The sequence below is a fragment of the Triticum aestivum genome, chromosome 2A (genome assembly GCF_018294505.1).
Source record: "Triticum aestivum cultivar Chinese Spring chromosome 2A, IWGSC CS RefSeq v2.1, whole genome shotgun sequence".
Lineage (NCBI taxonomy): Eukaryota > Viridiplantae > Streptophyta > Magnoliopsida > Poales > Poaceae > Triticum > Triticum aestivum.
This window is the reverse complement of record NC_057797.1, coordinates 781,355,352-781,372,442: the sequence shown is the minus strand read 5'-3', so window position 1 is coordinate 781,372,442 and position 17,091 is coordinate 781,355,352. Positions and strand designations below refer to the sequence as shown.

Genomic DNA, 17,091 nt, shown 5'->3' with positions numbered 1-17,091 from the left:
CTTTCCTCACATGGGACAATGGTCTAATAATGATGACCATCACACTTTTATTCACTTACAACTCAAGAATTACAACTCGATACTAGAACAAATATATGACTCTATATGAATGCCTCCGGCGGTGAACCAGGATGTGCAATGACTCACTAGTGCAAGTTCTCTCAACAATGATAACATAATTAGATCATATAACACCCCCTCAACGTGCAACGAAGAGTCACTCCAAAGTTCCTATCACGGAGAACATAAGATGAAATTGTTTGTAGGGTACGAAACCACCTCAAAGTTATTCTTTCCGATCAATTCATTGAGCTATTCCTATAAGTGTCACAAACAACCCTAGAGTTCATAGTAAAATAACACCATATGATACACATCAATCAACCCTAATGTCACCTAGATACTCCAATGTCACCACAAGTATCCACGCGTCAATTATACGATATGCATCAAACAACTTTAGATTCATAATATTCAATCCGACACAAAGAACCTCAAAGAGTGCCCCAAGATTCCTATCGAAGAAACAAGGACGAAAACATGCATCAACCCCTATGCATAGATTACCCCAATGTCACCTCAGGAATTCATGAGTTGAGTGCCAAAACATACATCAAGTGGATCAATAGAACACCCCATTGTCACCACAGGTATCCCACGCAAGACATACATCAAGTGTTCTCAAATCCATAATAGTATTCGATCCGATAATATTGAAACCTCAAAGGTAAAACTCAATTCATCACAAGAAGGTAGAAGGGGAGAAACACCATATGATCCAACCATAGTAACAAAGCTCGCGGCACATCAAGATTGTGCCAAATCAAGAACAGGAGAGAGAGAGAGAGAGAGAGAGAGAGAGAGAGAGAGAGAGATCAAACACATAGCAACTGATACATACCCTCAGCACCGAGGGTGAACTACTCCCTCCTCGTCATGGAGACCATCGGGATGATGAAGATGGCCTCCGTTGATGGTTCCCCCCTCCGACAGGGTGCCGGAACGGGCTCCCGATTGGATTTTTGTGGCTATAGAGGCATGCGGCGGCGGAACTCCCGATCTAGGTTTCTTTCTGGAGGTTTCTCTATCTATAGAAATTTTTGGCGTCGGTTTCACGTCAGGGGGGTTCCCGAGGGACCCACAAGGCAAGGGGGCGCCCTCCACCCTTGTGGTTGCCTCGGGACTCCTCTGGTCCATCTCCGATGCCCCGTGGGTCTCTTCTGGTCCATAAAAAATCACTGTAAATTTTCAGCTCGTTTGGACTCCCTTTGATATTCCTTTTCTGTAACACTTAAAAATAAGGAAAAACAGAAACTAGCACTGGGCTCCAGGTTAATAGGTTAGTCCTAAAAATAATACAAAATAGCATATTAATGCATATAAAACATCCAAAACAGATAATATAGTAGCATGGAACAACAAAAAATTATAGATACGTTGGAGACGTATCAAACAACAACAAGAAGAAGAAGATGAGAGAGAGAGACAGAGAGAGAAGCAATGGGAGTCAGAGGCAGTTGTAGCAGCTGGAGGACATCATCTATTTTGGTCAAAACCATCTCACCCATTTATGACATCAACTCGAAAATGCTTAAGGGGTGATTTAAATGTCGTTGCATGTACACTCATGTAAACCAGACTAAATTTCACTACAGGAGTTATTTCTCGGCTTCAAATAGACTTATCTTTACTATTAAAGGGGGGTTTGCGGTTGTGATGGTAGGTTTGATGTTTATACGTTCGTTGGTCGCCCCTCCTCCTATCAATGTTGTCGTTTCCTTCGAAACAAACATTACCAGCAACTGCCACTATACCGACCGAAAATGCTTTAGCAATGCGTATGGCAATCAACACACCTCGTACCCCCCACTGAAGCCACTGTATCCCCCTCTAAGAGTGCGCATGGCTGCCGTGAAGGAGGCGTAGTACTTCCGCCCGCTCGATGAGGCGTCCCTGGTGGCCTACATCTGGGCCATCTGGCGCTCGGTGCCACGTCGACGCGCGCCCTGTCAGGGAGGCTCGGCAACATCAATCTCAACTTCGTGTACAGCTCACCTCTGACCCTGGTGCCATCGTCACAAGTAGGTCTGTGACTCTGCCCACCGGTGCGTCGCTGTCTGCCCTTGCACATGTCTCATCAACTTCTTTGATCCCATGCATGGCCGCGCTCATACCCGTCCTTGTCGTCGTAGCATACATCTTCCACATGGAACCCACCTCCGTCCTCAGGGGTGATTGGTCAGCGGCCTTGCGCAAGCGTGTGCAGGCTAATGTTGTCGCGTACATCCCAATGATTCCCCGACATCAAGTCCCGTGATGCACGCTGGAGTTCGTAGTTGTCCGGCTATGTGTTGCACCAAAGGACACAATCACTAGGTGGTGTACTGATGTCCATTGTACCTACAAAAACTGGACTATATTTGAAGTTAGAAGTAATTGAACCCAATTTGTTACTTGCACCTTACTTGAGTTTTGTTCTTGCAGTTTTCCTTCGTTTCCCTTATCATCTAATAATCTGTAGAAGCTACTACATCAAATTAAGTAACTACATCCTTCTTTCTTCTCCAAGTTTGTTCTATTCCGTTCATTGGAAGTCTGTAAAGTGGAGTTGGGACCAAGAGAGTGGCGTAGATTTGCTTGAGGTTTTGAATTATTTTATGCTGTCATGTTTGCATGTTATATTGTTTGCATAATGATTAGTGACAAAAAGTAGTGGCAACCATTTGGTTGAGTAAGCTCATGTTTTTACTCAAATCCAGAATTACTGGTAATACACAGAAGTTTATCGTGATATGATTTGCATGAAAACGCTCATTTGACTTTGTAGTGAATCCTTCATCTAATGTATATTCCTCCATACAAATAATTTAATTTAATTTGAGTGGAATAGTTTATGGATGGATGCAAGAAGAGGACTACTAAACATGATTCTTTTATAGTTAGTTGGCTCTTTTATTTGGAGCGAAATATAAGTTGCAACCCAATTAGTTATTTTATCTGCTTTCACATGCTTCATGTGAGAAATTGCAAATAATATGTTTTGAATTAGTACTTTAGCTCTTGATGCACCGTCATTCATTGCCACCGCATAGAGATTATTGGCAAGATAGCCGAGAGGAAGAGAGTGAATCTATGATAACATATATTATAGAGATTTTATACCCAATAGTATTTGCAGTCTTGTCGTGGATCTTTTGCAAGTTTCTTGGCTAATAAGTGTCAGCATTGCATGCCTGATTGGGTTAGTCAACCCCAATGTTCTCTATTGCAAGTTAGAAGAATTTAAGATGACGATCCTAAGCTAATAAATCAACAACATCATTAAGCATAAATATAATCTCGATATCGTCAAGAAATGTTCTTGACAAAGCCTTTTCAGATAACACAATGGAGCTTTATTTGCAAAGTGGTAAATGGATCTAGTAAAGGTTTTTTGGACCACTATTGGTTTGATACAATTTTGTAATCTACACATGGTCGCATTTAAAACAACACTACCTTTGAGTGAGGTGAGAGCATTAGTGAACAATCATAGCCGACAAGGAGGAAGATGGGACAACTAGGAGGAGCTCGTCATAGTCAGATCTAGGTTGTCGGTTGGCCTTGGTCAGGAGGCCGGATGAAGGGGCTAGAGGCACCGATGATGGAGGTGTACATCCTGCTTCCCCCTCGTCTTGCTAGACATGGAAGACCTCCTTGACAAGAGCCATGGTTAAATTTGTAAATTGCAAGACATTGTGCATCAATGTGCATATATCATAATGTAATGTGAGAAGTTTAAAGAAAGAAGGGAGAGTGTAGCTGATCATTTTTTTTTACTTTAATTTTCTTAGCTACGCATCATGTTTGTTTTCCTTTATATTCCTTATGGTGAGTGTAGCTCATCATGTTTTTTTACTTTGATTTTCTTAGTTACGCATCATGTTTGTTTTCCTTTATATTCCTTGTGGTCACTAAAGGATCATACTTGTTGTGGTCACTAAAGGATCACTACGTGCATATGTCATCAGACAATGTTACAACATCTCTTGGTGAGTCAGAACCTTTTTTCACTTATATGTCATACTCACCGAGGACCATTTCATAGAGTTGTTAGTAAAGTTATAAAAATGTGCCACTCAATGGTAAGATGAGATGACCAACTTTTGAAACGACAACGGTGGCTGGTTACCTTTTTCTTCTTCATGTTGTGCGTCAAATGTAACCCCCCCCCCCCCCCCCAAAAAAAAGACAATGGAACACCTTCCCTATCAGGTTTTCTCTTTTTGGTTTTGTTTGCAAGGTTTTTCTTTGTTTTTTATTTTTCTCTTACTATTTCATTTCCTTTTTCCTTTTCTTTTTTTAAAGCCATGAACTTTCCTTAAAACTCATGAACTTCTCAAATTCATGAACATTTTTTCAAATCCATCGTCATTTTATTAAATCCACAAATTTTTTTCAAATATGTGAACTTTTTTTTCAATTGCATGAATGTTTATCAGATCCTTGATCTCTTTTCAATTTGCATGAACATTTTCCAAAATCCATGAACATTTTCAAATTCGTAATCAGTGAAGTTTTTTCAAATTCTATGAACTTTTTTCAAATGTTATGAACTTTGTCAATATTTGAACTTTTCTGAATTTTGTAAACTTATTTTCAAATTTCATTTGTTTTTCAAATCTCATAAAGTGTTTCAAATTTCTGGAGCCTTTTCCAAATTGGTGAATTATTTCAAGTTCTTGATGTTTTTCTCAAATTATTGATTTTTTTAAAATTTTTTCCATTCTTTGTGATTTTTTTTTCGATTCAATTTTTTTCAACTTCGAGAAATTTTTTGAAACCCGCAAAGTTTTCTCGAATTCATGAAACTCTTTTAAATTCGTAAACTTTTATCAAATCCACAAACTTTCTTTCAAATGCATGCAACTTGTGATTGTCTTCAAATTCATGAACTTTTATGAAAGCAACCGGAATCCTCAAAAAAGTAAAAAATGCACTTTTTTCAATTCATAATTTTTAGATCTTTTTGTGCACAATTTTTTTCGAAACTCTATAAAACCAGTGGTCATGCCAGTAACATTAGGAGGCAAAGAACCTAAAAGGACAACCAATGATCCTCAATTTTTTGAGGAACAATGATCCTTGTTTTTCTTTTTGAACGGTACCAACGATCCTCTTTTTTTTAGGAAGCAGCTATCCTCGCGTGAGGGAGAGGTGGGATAGTGGGTTGCGTCCTAACCCAATGAGACAATTTTTTTTTTCAAATGGCTGAAGTATGGGAGTAATTAAAAAAGGATACCCTTTGTGTGAGTCCCATAAGAGTCATTTTTGGTGGGCAGAGAGCGCGTCACTTGGCGCGCGTTACCTTGTGTTTTTATTTTATTTTTTCTGTATGTGTTTTTGGGTATTAGATGTTTTTTCCTTTTTTTTGAATTTTTGATTTTCTTCCGGTTTTCCCTAGGTTTTAGTGAGAAAGAAAATGTGTGAAAAAGCGTGTTTTTTGTGAGAGACATATATTTGATTCTTGTAAAGGCACTAGTTTGCTTCCGCTGGAGGCACATATTTCTTTTTTTTCTCATGGAGGCACCGATCTGCTTCTTGTGTAGCCACATGTTTTGCGTGGAATTTTTTTTGTCAAAACATATCAACGTGGGATACAGGTTCAAAGATCTCGATGCTAGAAATCCAGCGATAGAAATGGTTCGCAATGTGGACGCACCGTTTAATAAATAAAATATTTTAAATAAATGAATCTATGAAATATATTGCGTTACTTGCGGCAACCTGAGAAGAAAGGTGGGAGTGTGCGAACGTCTTGAACGCAGCAGCAAAGTCTGTGTGGAAGACGTTGCTGCTGGGCCTGCACGCACCCGGCCCCGAGAGACTTCGGGCCTGCGCAGAGCCGGCCCACGCAGGCCATGGCCCGCGAGCGAGTAGAGAAGGGAAAACCTGGCCCTGGTCGCTAGAAAGTTCCGTGCCCGGCTCCCCCACCTGCGCCGAGCCGCGCCGCAACGCCACCTCGCCTTTCCCTTCCCCCCTTCCCTTCTTCCTCCCCCCTTTCTCTCTCGCCCGCCACCATTACCGCCGCCGCTCCCCCACGCAACCCTAACCCTACCCCGGCCGCCTCGCCGGTCGACCCCGCCCGCGCCGATGGAGCCCGAGCAGCCGGCGGAGGACCCCGCCGCCGCCGAGCCGGAGGAGGAGGAGGAGGACGACGAGGAGGAGGAGACGGAGGCGCCCGACGCGGAGCAGGAGGCCGCGGAGGACGAGGAGGACGCGCTGCTCGACCGCGCGCAGGCCCTGATCTCGCGCGTCGTCGAGCAGGAGAGCAACCCCAACCCGCGCCTCATCCACACCCTCGCCACCATATGCGAGGACCAGGAGGCCAGGTACTCTTCCTTCTTCCATCCCGCCGTTAGCAAAATTCGGCTCCGCCCCGCCGCCGCCCCCTTTGCTGGATTGATCGATCGATTGGTTGGTTTCTAGGGCTTCCATCCGCTCCCCGCGCCCCTGGCACCGCTTGTTCCGCTCGCCTGGCAAAACCGTAGTGTTCTTGCAATGTCTTAATAATAGTTATTGTTCTGTTCATATGACATTTGTACCGTTTGCTTGCGGCCTAGGAAGCCGATGTAGTGAAGAAAGGCATAAGAGATGGAGTGGCTATGCAAGTCAAGTCCAGCGAGTGGAGTGGAGTGTTCGATAAAAAACAAAACAAAAAAATACTGTCGTGTGCTTGCCAGTGTGTCATCATGCGTAAAAAGCAGTTGGGGTTGACCATGTAGACCCTGTATTGTTGTCTGATTTGATCTCGGCAAAATCGGTGGTATGATGTCCAGATTTTCAGAACGCGGTACAAGTTTAATCTCTTTGCTTTTTATATAAAATCCACAGCAAGTGTAAATGAAGCACCTGCTTGATTGAGATTTGTAGGCTTGTACCACATTGTTTGCTGAGTCACATTGCTCTTTATAAATTCCTTTAGATGGTGCTCTGTTCGAATAACATTGATGAACTAAGAAGCTGCTGTATATGAAATCTGCTATGTGGTTTACAGTATGGAGCCTCGTGCTTGATTGAGATGTATAGCTCATAATGTTTTTGCTGAATCACATCGCTCCTAATATTTCTCTTTTCGCTCATCATTACCATGTCTATGTCCCCTGCAGACACCTACAGGAATGCGCCAGTGATCCGTCCTTCAATAACACAAACACAAGGGGCTCCCATATTATAGGCAAGCTGGCGAGTTTGATCAGGGTGCGTCTTCTGCTTCTTTTCTTCGTCCATCGCCCTAATAACCTGAGTCTTACCTGTTTATTGCTGAGATTAATCGTTGCTGCCTCAACCGTGTCTGCAGGAGAATGATGATTTCTACGACCTAGTGTTTTCTAAGTTCTTGTCAGATACATCGTACCCTTTGCCAGTACGCTGTGCTTCTGCTAGGCTGCTCCTAAGCATCCAGGATGCATTTTCGGTTAGCTTACCGCCCCTACCTCCCTCCCTTCATGCATGCACACTCTTTTGCATTGCGATCATACTTCAATCTTCTTCTGTTTCCTACACTACATTCTGTTAACTTGACGCGTGTTTGTGTCCTCAGCCTCAGTTTTCTCATCCTTTTGAAGATGCTACCCTAGAAAATATAAAATCCTGGATAAAGGAAGATGGTGAAGCATCGGATGAATGTGATTGGAAGCATCTAGGAAGTGGTAAAAAACCCACAGATACTGAGATGATGAGAACATATGCTATTGGGTTGCTCTCGATGGCGTTGTATGGGTACTGTCATGTCTTACCAATACGAGATCTTATAGCATTCTTCTTTTCTTCACCAGCCTTTCTGTTATCAGTAATCTGATTGTTGCATTTTGTTCTTTTGCCAGTGGTGGGCGTTTGGTAGAAGATGTCTTGAACATGGGAGTATCAGCCAAGCTCATGCGTTTTCTGCGAATACGAGTCTTTGGTGATGCCACATCTTCAGAGAAAGATGCCAATCTTCCACTAGATACCAAGCATCCTCGGGGTAGAGAAGAGAATAGGGGCAAAGTACGATTGCTTCAAGACAGTTCTATACTGGACGGAACTAGGGCTGGAGATGGAATATCGACTGACCCAACTTTGGAAAAACAGTTTGATCGTGATGTTGGGATGAGGCAAGCACACGGAGAACAGGGGATGGATGACACTGGTTACCTGCTACGTGATGATGTTGATTCTACAATGGATCCTTTTGATGCAAAGTCAGTCGATGGGGAAAAGTATCCTGCAGGTGAAAGCCTGAGAGATGAACTCTTGAAGAGAAAGTTCAGCCGTACAGGATCTCGACTAAGAGGGAAAATCAAACCAGGTGAAGGCTTGCCTGAAAGTGAACGGACACCTTTATCGCCAACAGGATTGAGAATGGGAAGTCGGACTAGCAAAGAAAAGAATGCGGCTAAGGTCGAGGACCCAAAGAAAGCAATCGATTTGAACAATAGCTCTGCAGCCCCCGAGTCTGATATTCTTAGTATTTCTAAAGAAGAGTATGAGGACCGGTTCAGGGATTGCATTATCGGCTTGAAGGATATAACTGACATTGTTTTGAAGGCAGTGAGAGCTGCAGAAGCGGAAGCCAGATCAGCGAATGCTCCTGAGGAAGCTGTCAAAGCAGCAGGTGATGCTGCTGCTGAGCTTGTGAAATCTGCTGCTTTAGAGGTATGGAATACGACATCTCTGGACCTCCCAAAATAGGAATACTTATACTTGACACTGATTCATTTTCTGCTTCATTATATGTTAGTAACTTTTGACACGCTGTGTTTTTGAAGGCTTGGAAGAGTGAAAATAGTGGCGATGCCGTTGTATTAGCTGCTGAGAAAGCTGCAGCTACTGTAGTCGATGCTGCCATGTCCACTAGCGTCTCAAGGTAATGGAAGAAACACATCCTCTCTGTGTGTCTGTGTGTTTATGTCATCTTATTTCATTATATTATTGTTCCTTTTCTGAGTTTTGTTTGGTATTGCAGAAGCTCTGACCAGGTTAATGAGGAGCATGTTGTTGAAGAAGCTGTGAAAATTAGTGAGGACCAGGATCTGGAAGATTTTGTTATCATTGACCAGGAGCAGCTCTTGCTACTTAGGGAAAAATATAGCATTTTGTGCTTGCAGTATCTGGGAGAGTACGTTGAAGCTTTGGGTCCTGTTCTTCATGAAAAAGGTGTTGATGTTTGCCTCGCATTGCTGCAACGGGGAATCAAAGACCAGGAGGGATGTGGCCACGTCTCACTACTTCATGAAATTCTTAGATTGATTTGTGCCCTGGCCGCACACCGGAAATTTGCTGCGCTATTTGTTGACCGGGGTGGTATTCAGAAGATCCTCTCTGTCCCTAAGATTACTCAGACATACACTGCTCTGTCTGCATGCTTGTTTACTTTCGGTTCTCTCCAGGTAAACATAGAAACCTAAAGTCATGCATTCTGTTGATCTGTTCATGGTTTCCCTTGACCGTTCATTTATCTTGTTGCTAAGCATCCTCTGTTCTTGCAGTCTACCATGGAACGTGTTTGTGCGCTTTCACCTGACACACTCAACAATGTGGTTGAACTAGCGCTGCAACTCTTAGAATGCCCACAAGATGCAGCTAGAAAAAATGCAGCCATATTCTTTGCTGCTGCATTTGTGTTCAAAGCTGTTCTGGATTCATTTGATGCACAGGATGGGATGCAAAAACTTCTGAATATATTACAAGTTGCTGCATCCGTAAGGTCGGGTGGTAACTCTGGAGCATTAGGATCCTCCAACGCGAATCAAGGGAATGACCGATCGCCTGCTGAAATTCTGACTCAGTCAGAAAAGCAGGTCGCGTATCATTCATGTGTTGCACTACGGCAATATTTTAGAGCTCATCTCCTTCAGCTTGTTGATTCCATCCGGCCAAGCAAGAGTATCCGTAGTATTGCTCGGAATACTTCCAGTGCAAGAGCTGGTTACAAACCTTTTGACATCGGCAACGAGGCTATGGATGCTATTTTTCGTCAGGTCCAGCGGGACAGAAAGTTAGGACCTGCTCTCGTAAGAGCTCGCTGGCCCGTGATGGATAAATTTTTGGCCTCTAATGGTCATATTATCCTGCTAGAATTATGCCAGGTAAAAATATGGTATTGTTTCTCTTTTCTACTTCCTCTTGAGTGATACAATGTTTGCAGTTAAGCTGATTTGATTTACAACAATCTGTTTCAGAGTCTACCTGCTGATCGGTATCTTCATGACTTGGCTCAGTATGCATTTGGAGTTCTTCACATCATAACTCTTATGCCACACAGCCGCAAATTGATGGTGCATGCTACATTAACTAACAACCGTATTGGTATGGCTGTTATACTAGATATAGCAAACAGTGTTGTTGGCTATGTTGATCCTGAGGTGTGTTTTTCCTTCCCAAGTTATGCATTAACAAAGCTTTACAAATCCAACAGTATTTGCCTTGCTGAAATTCTTCCAAATAATGTATCCTTTTACCATCCTTTGTGCATTAGGTGATTTGTCCAGCATTGAATGTGCTTGTCAATCTTGTATGCCCCCCTCCATCGATCAGCAACAAGCCGTCCTCAGCTGTTAATCAGCAACCTGCAGGAAGTTATTCAGAGAGCAGAGACAGGAATGCTGAAAAAAGCACTTCAGAAAGAAATGTTGCAGCGAACCAAAGTGAATCTCGGGAACGATATGGTGACGGCACACCTGTTGTGTCATCTGGAGTTGTTGGTGACAAGAGAATATCGCTAGGTGTAGGAGCTGGGGGTCCTGGTCTTGCTGCTCAATTGGAACAAGCTTATCGCCAAGCTCGAGAAGTAGTCAGAGCCAATAATGGTATAAAGATTCTTTTGCAGCTTCTTGGCACTCGGATGGTTACACATCCTTTGGCTATTGATCCTATTCGAGCCCTTGCCTGTCGTGTACTGCTTGGCTTGGCTAGAGATGATGCTATTGCACATATACTGACGAAGCTCCAGGTATCGTGAACATCAGATCAATGCACTTCTTTTCATGCTCACCTGTAGAAACTTTATCTTACTATTGCATGACTACAATCTCAATAATGAGCAACTGCTAGCGACTACTCCCTCTGTTTCACATATAGGGGTCTATCCCTTCCCCCCTCTTGCCTTGTTTCGAAATGTAAGTCCACTACAGAATTAGTAGTGTAGTTAATGAGGTATTGCTGTCTTACAAAGGTTGAACACTACTTATTCAAACTAAATCATGGGATAGTTGGCTAAACATGTTCACCTTTCCCTTTCTCCCTCAATTTCTCTTCCTTTGTCTGTGTGAAAAATGCCATGAGATGAAAGGGAGTGAGTGGCAACCAAGCCTATTCTTTGTTGTGATAATAGGGCTGGCAAACTGCCCCTCTCTGATATCCTTCTTGTATCATCTCTTTACACGTCTCCTATTCCTGGGCAACTTTGTTTTTGCGGATGTGCCTCCTAGGTCAGTAACTTAATTATTAACATGTTATTTCAGGTAGGGAAGAAATTATCAGAACTGATTCGTGATACGAGTACCCAGTCATCTGGAGGTGATAATGCAAGATGGCTAAATGAACTGACCCAAGTGGCAATTGAGCTCATTGCGGTAAGGAACACATATTGTATTGTGTTACTTTGAGTTGCCCAAGATTTAATATTTGTTGAGTTTTTTGCTGGTATTTTGCTGTTCATCAAGTCAATGAGCACACTGCTTGTTTTATCTGTTTGATATTCCTTGGTTACTATGGATATTGTATAATCAAGCATGCTTATAAAAGGTAAAAGTAGTGCTGGTGTGGGAGTACAACTTGTGGTCCTTTGACGTTATCCAGTTATGCTTGCTTCCAGTGGGATGTTTTATGTGATAGACTTCCCTAATTTAAGATTTTAATGCGTGCCTAACATACTGTGGTTTGAATTTGCACAACTGAAATGGGAAAGATGAGCTAAATGAATGTTTTTTTCCCTCCTGATAGGTCTTGACTAATTCTGGTAAAGAAACAACCTTAGCAACTGATGCTGCTGCTCCAGCGTTGAAGCGCATTGAGCGAGCTGGCATAGCAGCTGCTACTCCTGTCTCTTACCATTCCAGGTTCGACTTCGTGTGATATTTTCCTTTTTAGTTACTTTTCCAGCTTCAGGATCCTACATTTGCTTTTCTTTTGTGTGTAGGGAACTGATGCAACTGATACATGAACATCTCCTTGGATCTGGTTTGGCTGCTACTGCTGCCATGTTGCAGAAGGAGGCTGACCTTGCACCTTTGCCATCAACTGCTGCAGTGCTACCTGTCCACCAGCCCGCTGCCCTGGAACCATCATCTGTTCAAGTTCAACAACAGTGGCCTTCTGGCCGTGTTCAGGGATTTCTGTCCGACAAAACAATGATTGCTGCAGATCAAGCTGGCCAACGATCAGATTCTGTTGTGCCTTCATCTAAGAAGAAGGCACTGGTATTCTCATCCAGTTTCTCTAAACGAAATCAACCCTTTGTTTCGTTTTCTGGTAATAGAGCAAGCAATAGCCTGAAAAGTCCTGTACCTGCCGGAAATGTGGACGGTATGACTTGCTCTGCCTCTGCTGGCAATACTGGAGATGTGGAGACATCGCATAAAACACCAATGCCCTTGCCACTTAAGAGGAAGCTTGCGGATATGGAGTTTAGTTCTGCATCAGCAGCAAAGCGCCCTGCAATAATGGATCAGGCATCCCAATCTCCTGTGTTCCAAACTCCTGCTCCTACTCGCAGAGGCCTCTCTGTGGCAGTGGATTCTCCTACTGCAGCATTTCATCCAGGAAGGACAAACTTCAACAACATTTCCACGGAGAACTTTGAAGATTCTCAATGCACACCTGGAGTGGTAACAGGCACACCACATCTTGGTTTAAATGATCAACAAACAGGAACTTCGGAGCGCATGACGCTCGACTCATTGGTTGTACAATATTTGAAACATCAACACCGCCAATGTCCTGCTCCAATAACAACTTTGCCGCCAGTCTCTCTGCTGCACCCTCATGTTTGCCCCGAGCCTAGCCGCAGCATTAGTGCACCAGCAAATGTAACTGCTCGCATGGGAAGCCGTGAGATAAACAGGGAGTTTAGCGGGATCAAAGTGCCCCGCAGGGATCGCCAATTTATATACAGCAGGTTCAAGCCATGCCGTGTTTGCCGTGATGAGGCCTCGCTGTTGACTTGCATGACTTTTATTGGAGGTGCATCAAGGGTGGCGGCTGGGAACCATAGTGGTGAATTAAGAATATTTGACAGCAACCTTGCAAATCTCATAGAGACGCACACTTGTCACCAGAATCTTGTTACTATGGTGGATTCAACATCTGTTGGTGGAACTGAGCTGATTCTCTCATCTAGCATAGATGAGGTTAAGCTCTTTGATGCTTTCTCACTGCATACGGGGCCTTTGCACACATTTGATAACTGCAAAGCTGCCAGGTTTAACCATGCTGGGACTTTATTTGCCGGCCTTTCTACGGATGCAAATCACCGGGCGGTTCTATTGTATGATGTCCAGACGCATAATGTTGATATGCAGCTTCCTGATAACTCCAGCCTGCCAGGTTCAGGCCGGGGTGTACAACCCATTATACATTTCAGTCCTTCAGATGATATGTTGCTGTGGAATGGGGTCCTGTGGGATAGACGAAGTCCCACTCCTATCCATCAGTTTGACCAGTTCACAGACTATTGTGGCGGTGGCTTTCATCCAGCTGGAAACGAGGTATTCTTTTTCTTTGACTGCAGTAATTGATTATTCTTTCAATTTATATTCCTTCAAATTTGTATCAGGGCATGCATTTTTGCCCTCACTAGGCCACCACTTTTCTTGCCATGACGTTTGTGTCAGTTTGTCGTTCTCAAACCACAAGTCTTAGATGGAAATTAAGTTATTTTATTATACTCACGAAGTTACATTTATGCATATATTTTGGATGCACTATTTGTGTTTCTGGGATTCTACACTAACAAGTTACAGCCGACACAAGTCCAATCAGGTGTGGTGTGAGATCTTCTGAGCAAACTTGTTGGCCTTTCCTTAAAACAATAAAATTTACTGTTAAGTTCAACAGCATGACCAGCTGAAGTCTATTCCAACTCAGCCACTGTGCCATTTATACTGCAAGAATGCCTAAGCATAGTAAGAGAAGCATGGTAGTCAGATATTTATCGCCTGTAGGTTTACATGCACTGAAAAGTGTAAAAAAAATATGACATGGCTCGGGAACGACGCATAAGAGTACTTTCTTATAGTATTTGTGTCAAATAGGATGTTCAGCATTTGATTGCTTATTTTTAAGTTGGTGCAAGTTCAGAAGTGTATGACCGTACTTGTTTTGATGGAATACTGCTGTGAATAAATTTGGTTTCCTGAACGTCACTGTAAAATCTTCCTTTACTCTGTTGTTTTTGGGGGAATTTGTTTCTACTGTGCACATCTTCTCATTCCTGTTTACATTGTTTTGCAGGTGATCCTAAATTCAGAGGTGTGGGATCTGAGAAAGTTTAAGCTTCTGAGGAGTGTCCCTTCCCTGGACCAGACAGTAATTAAATTCAATGGAAGTGGTGATGTTATCTATGCCATCCTCAGGCGTAACCTTGAGGATGTAACATCATCCATCAACACACGCAGGGTCAGACACCCCCTGTTCCCTGCATTCCGCACGATCGATGCTGTCACTTACGCAGACATTGCAACCGTCCAAATAGACCGTGGCGTCCTCGACCTTGCTACTGAGCCCAATGATTCCCTTCTTGGAGTTGTTGCCATGGACGATCCTGACGAGATGTTCTCCTCTGCTCGCATATTCGAAGTTGGCAGGAAACGACCAACTGATGATGACTCGGACCCGGAGGATGGAGGGGACACGGAGGATGAGGATGATGATGACGACGACTCGGACGTGGATGTCCTCCTCGGAACCGATTTAGGGCTTGGGGACACGGATTCTGAGGATGATCCAAGTAACAGCAGCGGTGATGATGGTGGTGACGATGAGGACGAGGAGGATATGGACAGTGGGGATGAAAACGACGACGATGATGAGGAAGGCGACTTTGATGTGGGAGGGGGGCTACTTGAGATGATGGGTGGCGGGGATGGTGATGAGAGTGGTGACATGATTGAGTCCTTCAGCAGCGGTGAGGATGAAGGGTGGCTCATGTGAGAGCAGATGGTGATTATTTTCTTTCTATGCATGGTCGCATCACGGTGGTGAGGGCATCGCGTGGGGATGCATGAGGCGGAGGGGGCAAGGCAAGGCTAGGAGGAGCTGAACGAGAAACGACGTCTTTGGGTCACCGACAGGGTGCAAACAACAAATGCAAATCTGTATGCTCAAATTACAGTTGTAAATTATTGCCTTGTTGGGAGAAAGTTTACGTTACGTGGGTTGGGAGTAGCTGTTGGTACCTGTGAGAGCGCAACGCATGTCTGAGGCATTAGGTGTTGTATGTAAAAGCAAGCTGGTAATTTTTCGCTGTTTCTCATCAGTTGAAAATTTTGGAAATATCATGTGTTGATGCTGTGCTGTCTGAAGAGTTCTGTCCCTTTTTACTGTTTACTTGGGTTGTTTCATGTCATGGCAACTTGTTCTGAGACGCTTTTTATAGTTGCTGCACACCAAGTGACTTCAAAAGCACTTGACCCAGAGCCAGAGCCAGAGCCATACTTGATTTTTATATGGTGTTTGTTACTAGGAGCATTATTATCTACTCCCTCCGTTCCTAAATATGAGTGTTTTTAGACATTTCAAATGGACATTAACATACGGATGTATGTAGACATATTTTAAAGTGTAGATTCACTCATTTTGTTTTGTATGTAGTCACTTGTTGAAATCTCTAGAAAGACTTATATTTAGGAACGGAGGGAGTAGTATGTATGTATGTACCAGACCCAGAGCCATACCTGATTTTTATACGGTCATCAGTCCCGTGGGCTGCTGCTACCGAAATCCTTTCTTTACAATCTCTCTAGAGTTTACAACTTCGAACAACACAGAAAGGGATTCAAAATATTATACAACCCAACAAGTAAATAAACGTACTGAAAGCTGATACATGCACACACAAACACAACGCTTTAGTTTAAAAGAAAGAAAAAGCGAGACACTTTGCACAAGCATCAGGTTCTTCGCAGGTTTTTCTTTTTTTGGAACATTTTTTAATTTTGTGAATCTCTTTTTACCGTTCATGAATATTTTTTAAATTCATGAACATTTCTTAAAATTCACAAACATTTTTTTGAATCCACAAACAATTTATGATTTCCCGAACAGTTGTCAGAATCATGAACAATTTTTTAATTCAGAAACATTTGTAAATATCTTGTTTTTTTTTCAAAATTCAAAATTGTTTTGAAATTTGGAACTTTTTAGCCCCTAATTATTTTAAAATCATATCTGAAAATAGAAAAAGGATTTTTTTAAAGAAAGTAGGAAAAAACCAAAAATAAAACCACACACAGAAAAATAAAAATAAAAGCCAAAGCGAAAAAATGGAACAAAAAATCCCCAAAAGAAAACATATCTACCGAATGGGCCGGCCCATTTGGCTGCGGCTTGAGAGAAGCCTCCCCTGGAAAATAGGGTTGGCCAGTCCTAGCGACCCAATGGGTCGAGGCCTGATCCGCGCTACAATGTACGCCCCGGATTGGAGTAAGTTATTGGCTGCCTTTACTAAGGGCATGTACAATGATTGATAAGACAGCATTCTCAAGGACCGAACCTAGTGCATTTCGATTCGCTTTTCCTAACATTCCTCTTCTTGATCCGGTTGAGTATGCCATTGGTAGTTCCTTGGTTGATTCGTCTCCGTGCATTCACCGCTCGGAATTCGACGAGGGAGAATATCCCGTGAGATGGTGCATTTGATGTGAACCCTATTTTCTTGCTTTGGGTGGTGACGGCCTATGTTCTCAAGGACCGAACCTAGTGCGTTTCGATTTTATTTTCCTAACATTCCTCTGCTTGATCCGGTTGAGTATGCCATTGTTAGTTCCTTGGTTGATTCGTCTCCGTGCATTTCACCGCTCAGAATTCGATGAGGGAGAATATCCCGTGAGATGGTGCATTTGATGTGAACCC

General features: G+C 43.0%; 1 protein-coding gene across 1 annotated transcript; it reads left to right on the top strand.

Moving 5' to 3' along the window:
- The first annotated feature begins 5,997 nt into the window (after nt 1–5,997).
- Nucleotides 5,998–15,529, top strand: LOC123191206 (DDB1- and CUL4-associated factor homolog 1). The gene is made up of 14 exons (XM_044604009.1): nt 5,998–6,371; nt 7,149–7,239; nt 7,340–7,456; nt 7,583–7,761; nt 7,866–8,676; nt 8,790–8,887; nt 8,987–9,410; nt 9,510–10,109; nt 10,203–10,385; nt 10,499–10,972; nt 11,484–11,594; nt 11,965–12,080; nt 12,161–13,727; nt 14,473–15,529. Exons 1-14 carry the CDS (start codon nt 6,133–6,135, stop codon nt 15,169–15,171), a joined length of 5,709 nt encoding a protein of 1,902 aa, XP_044459944.1. The 5' UTR covers nt 5,998–6,132; the 3' UTR covers nt 15,172–15,529.
- Nucleotides 15,530–17,091: the final 1,562 nt, after the last annotated feature.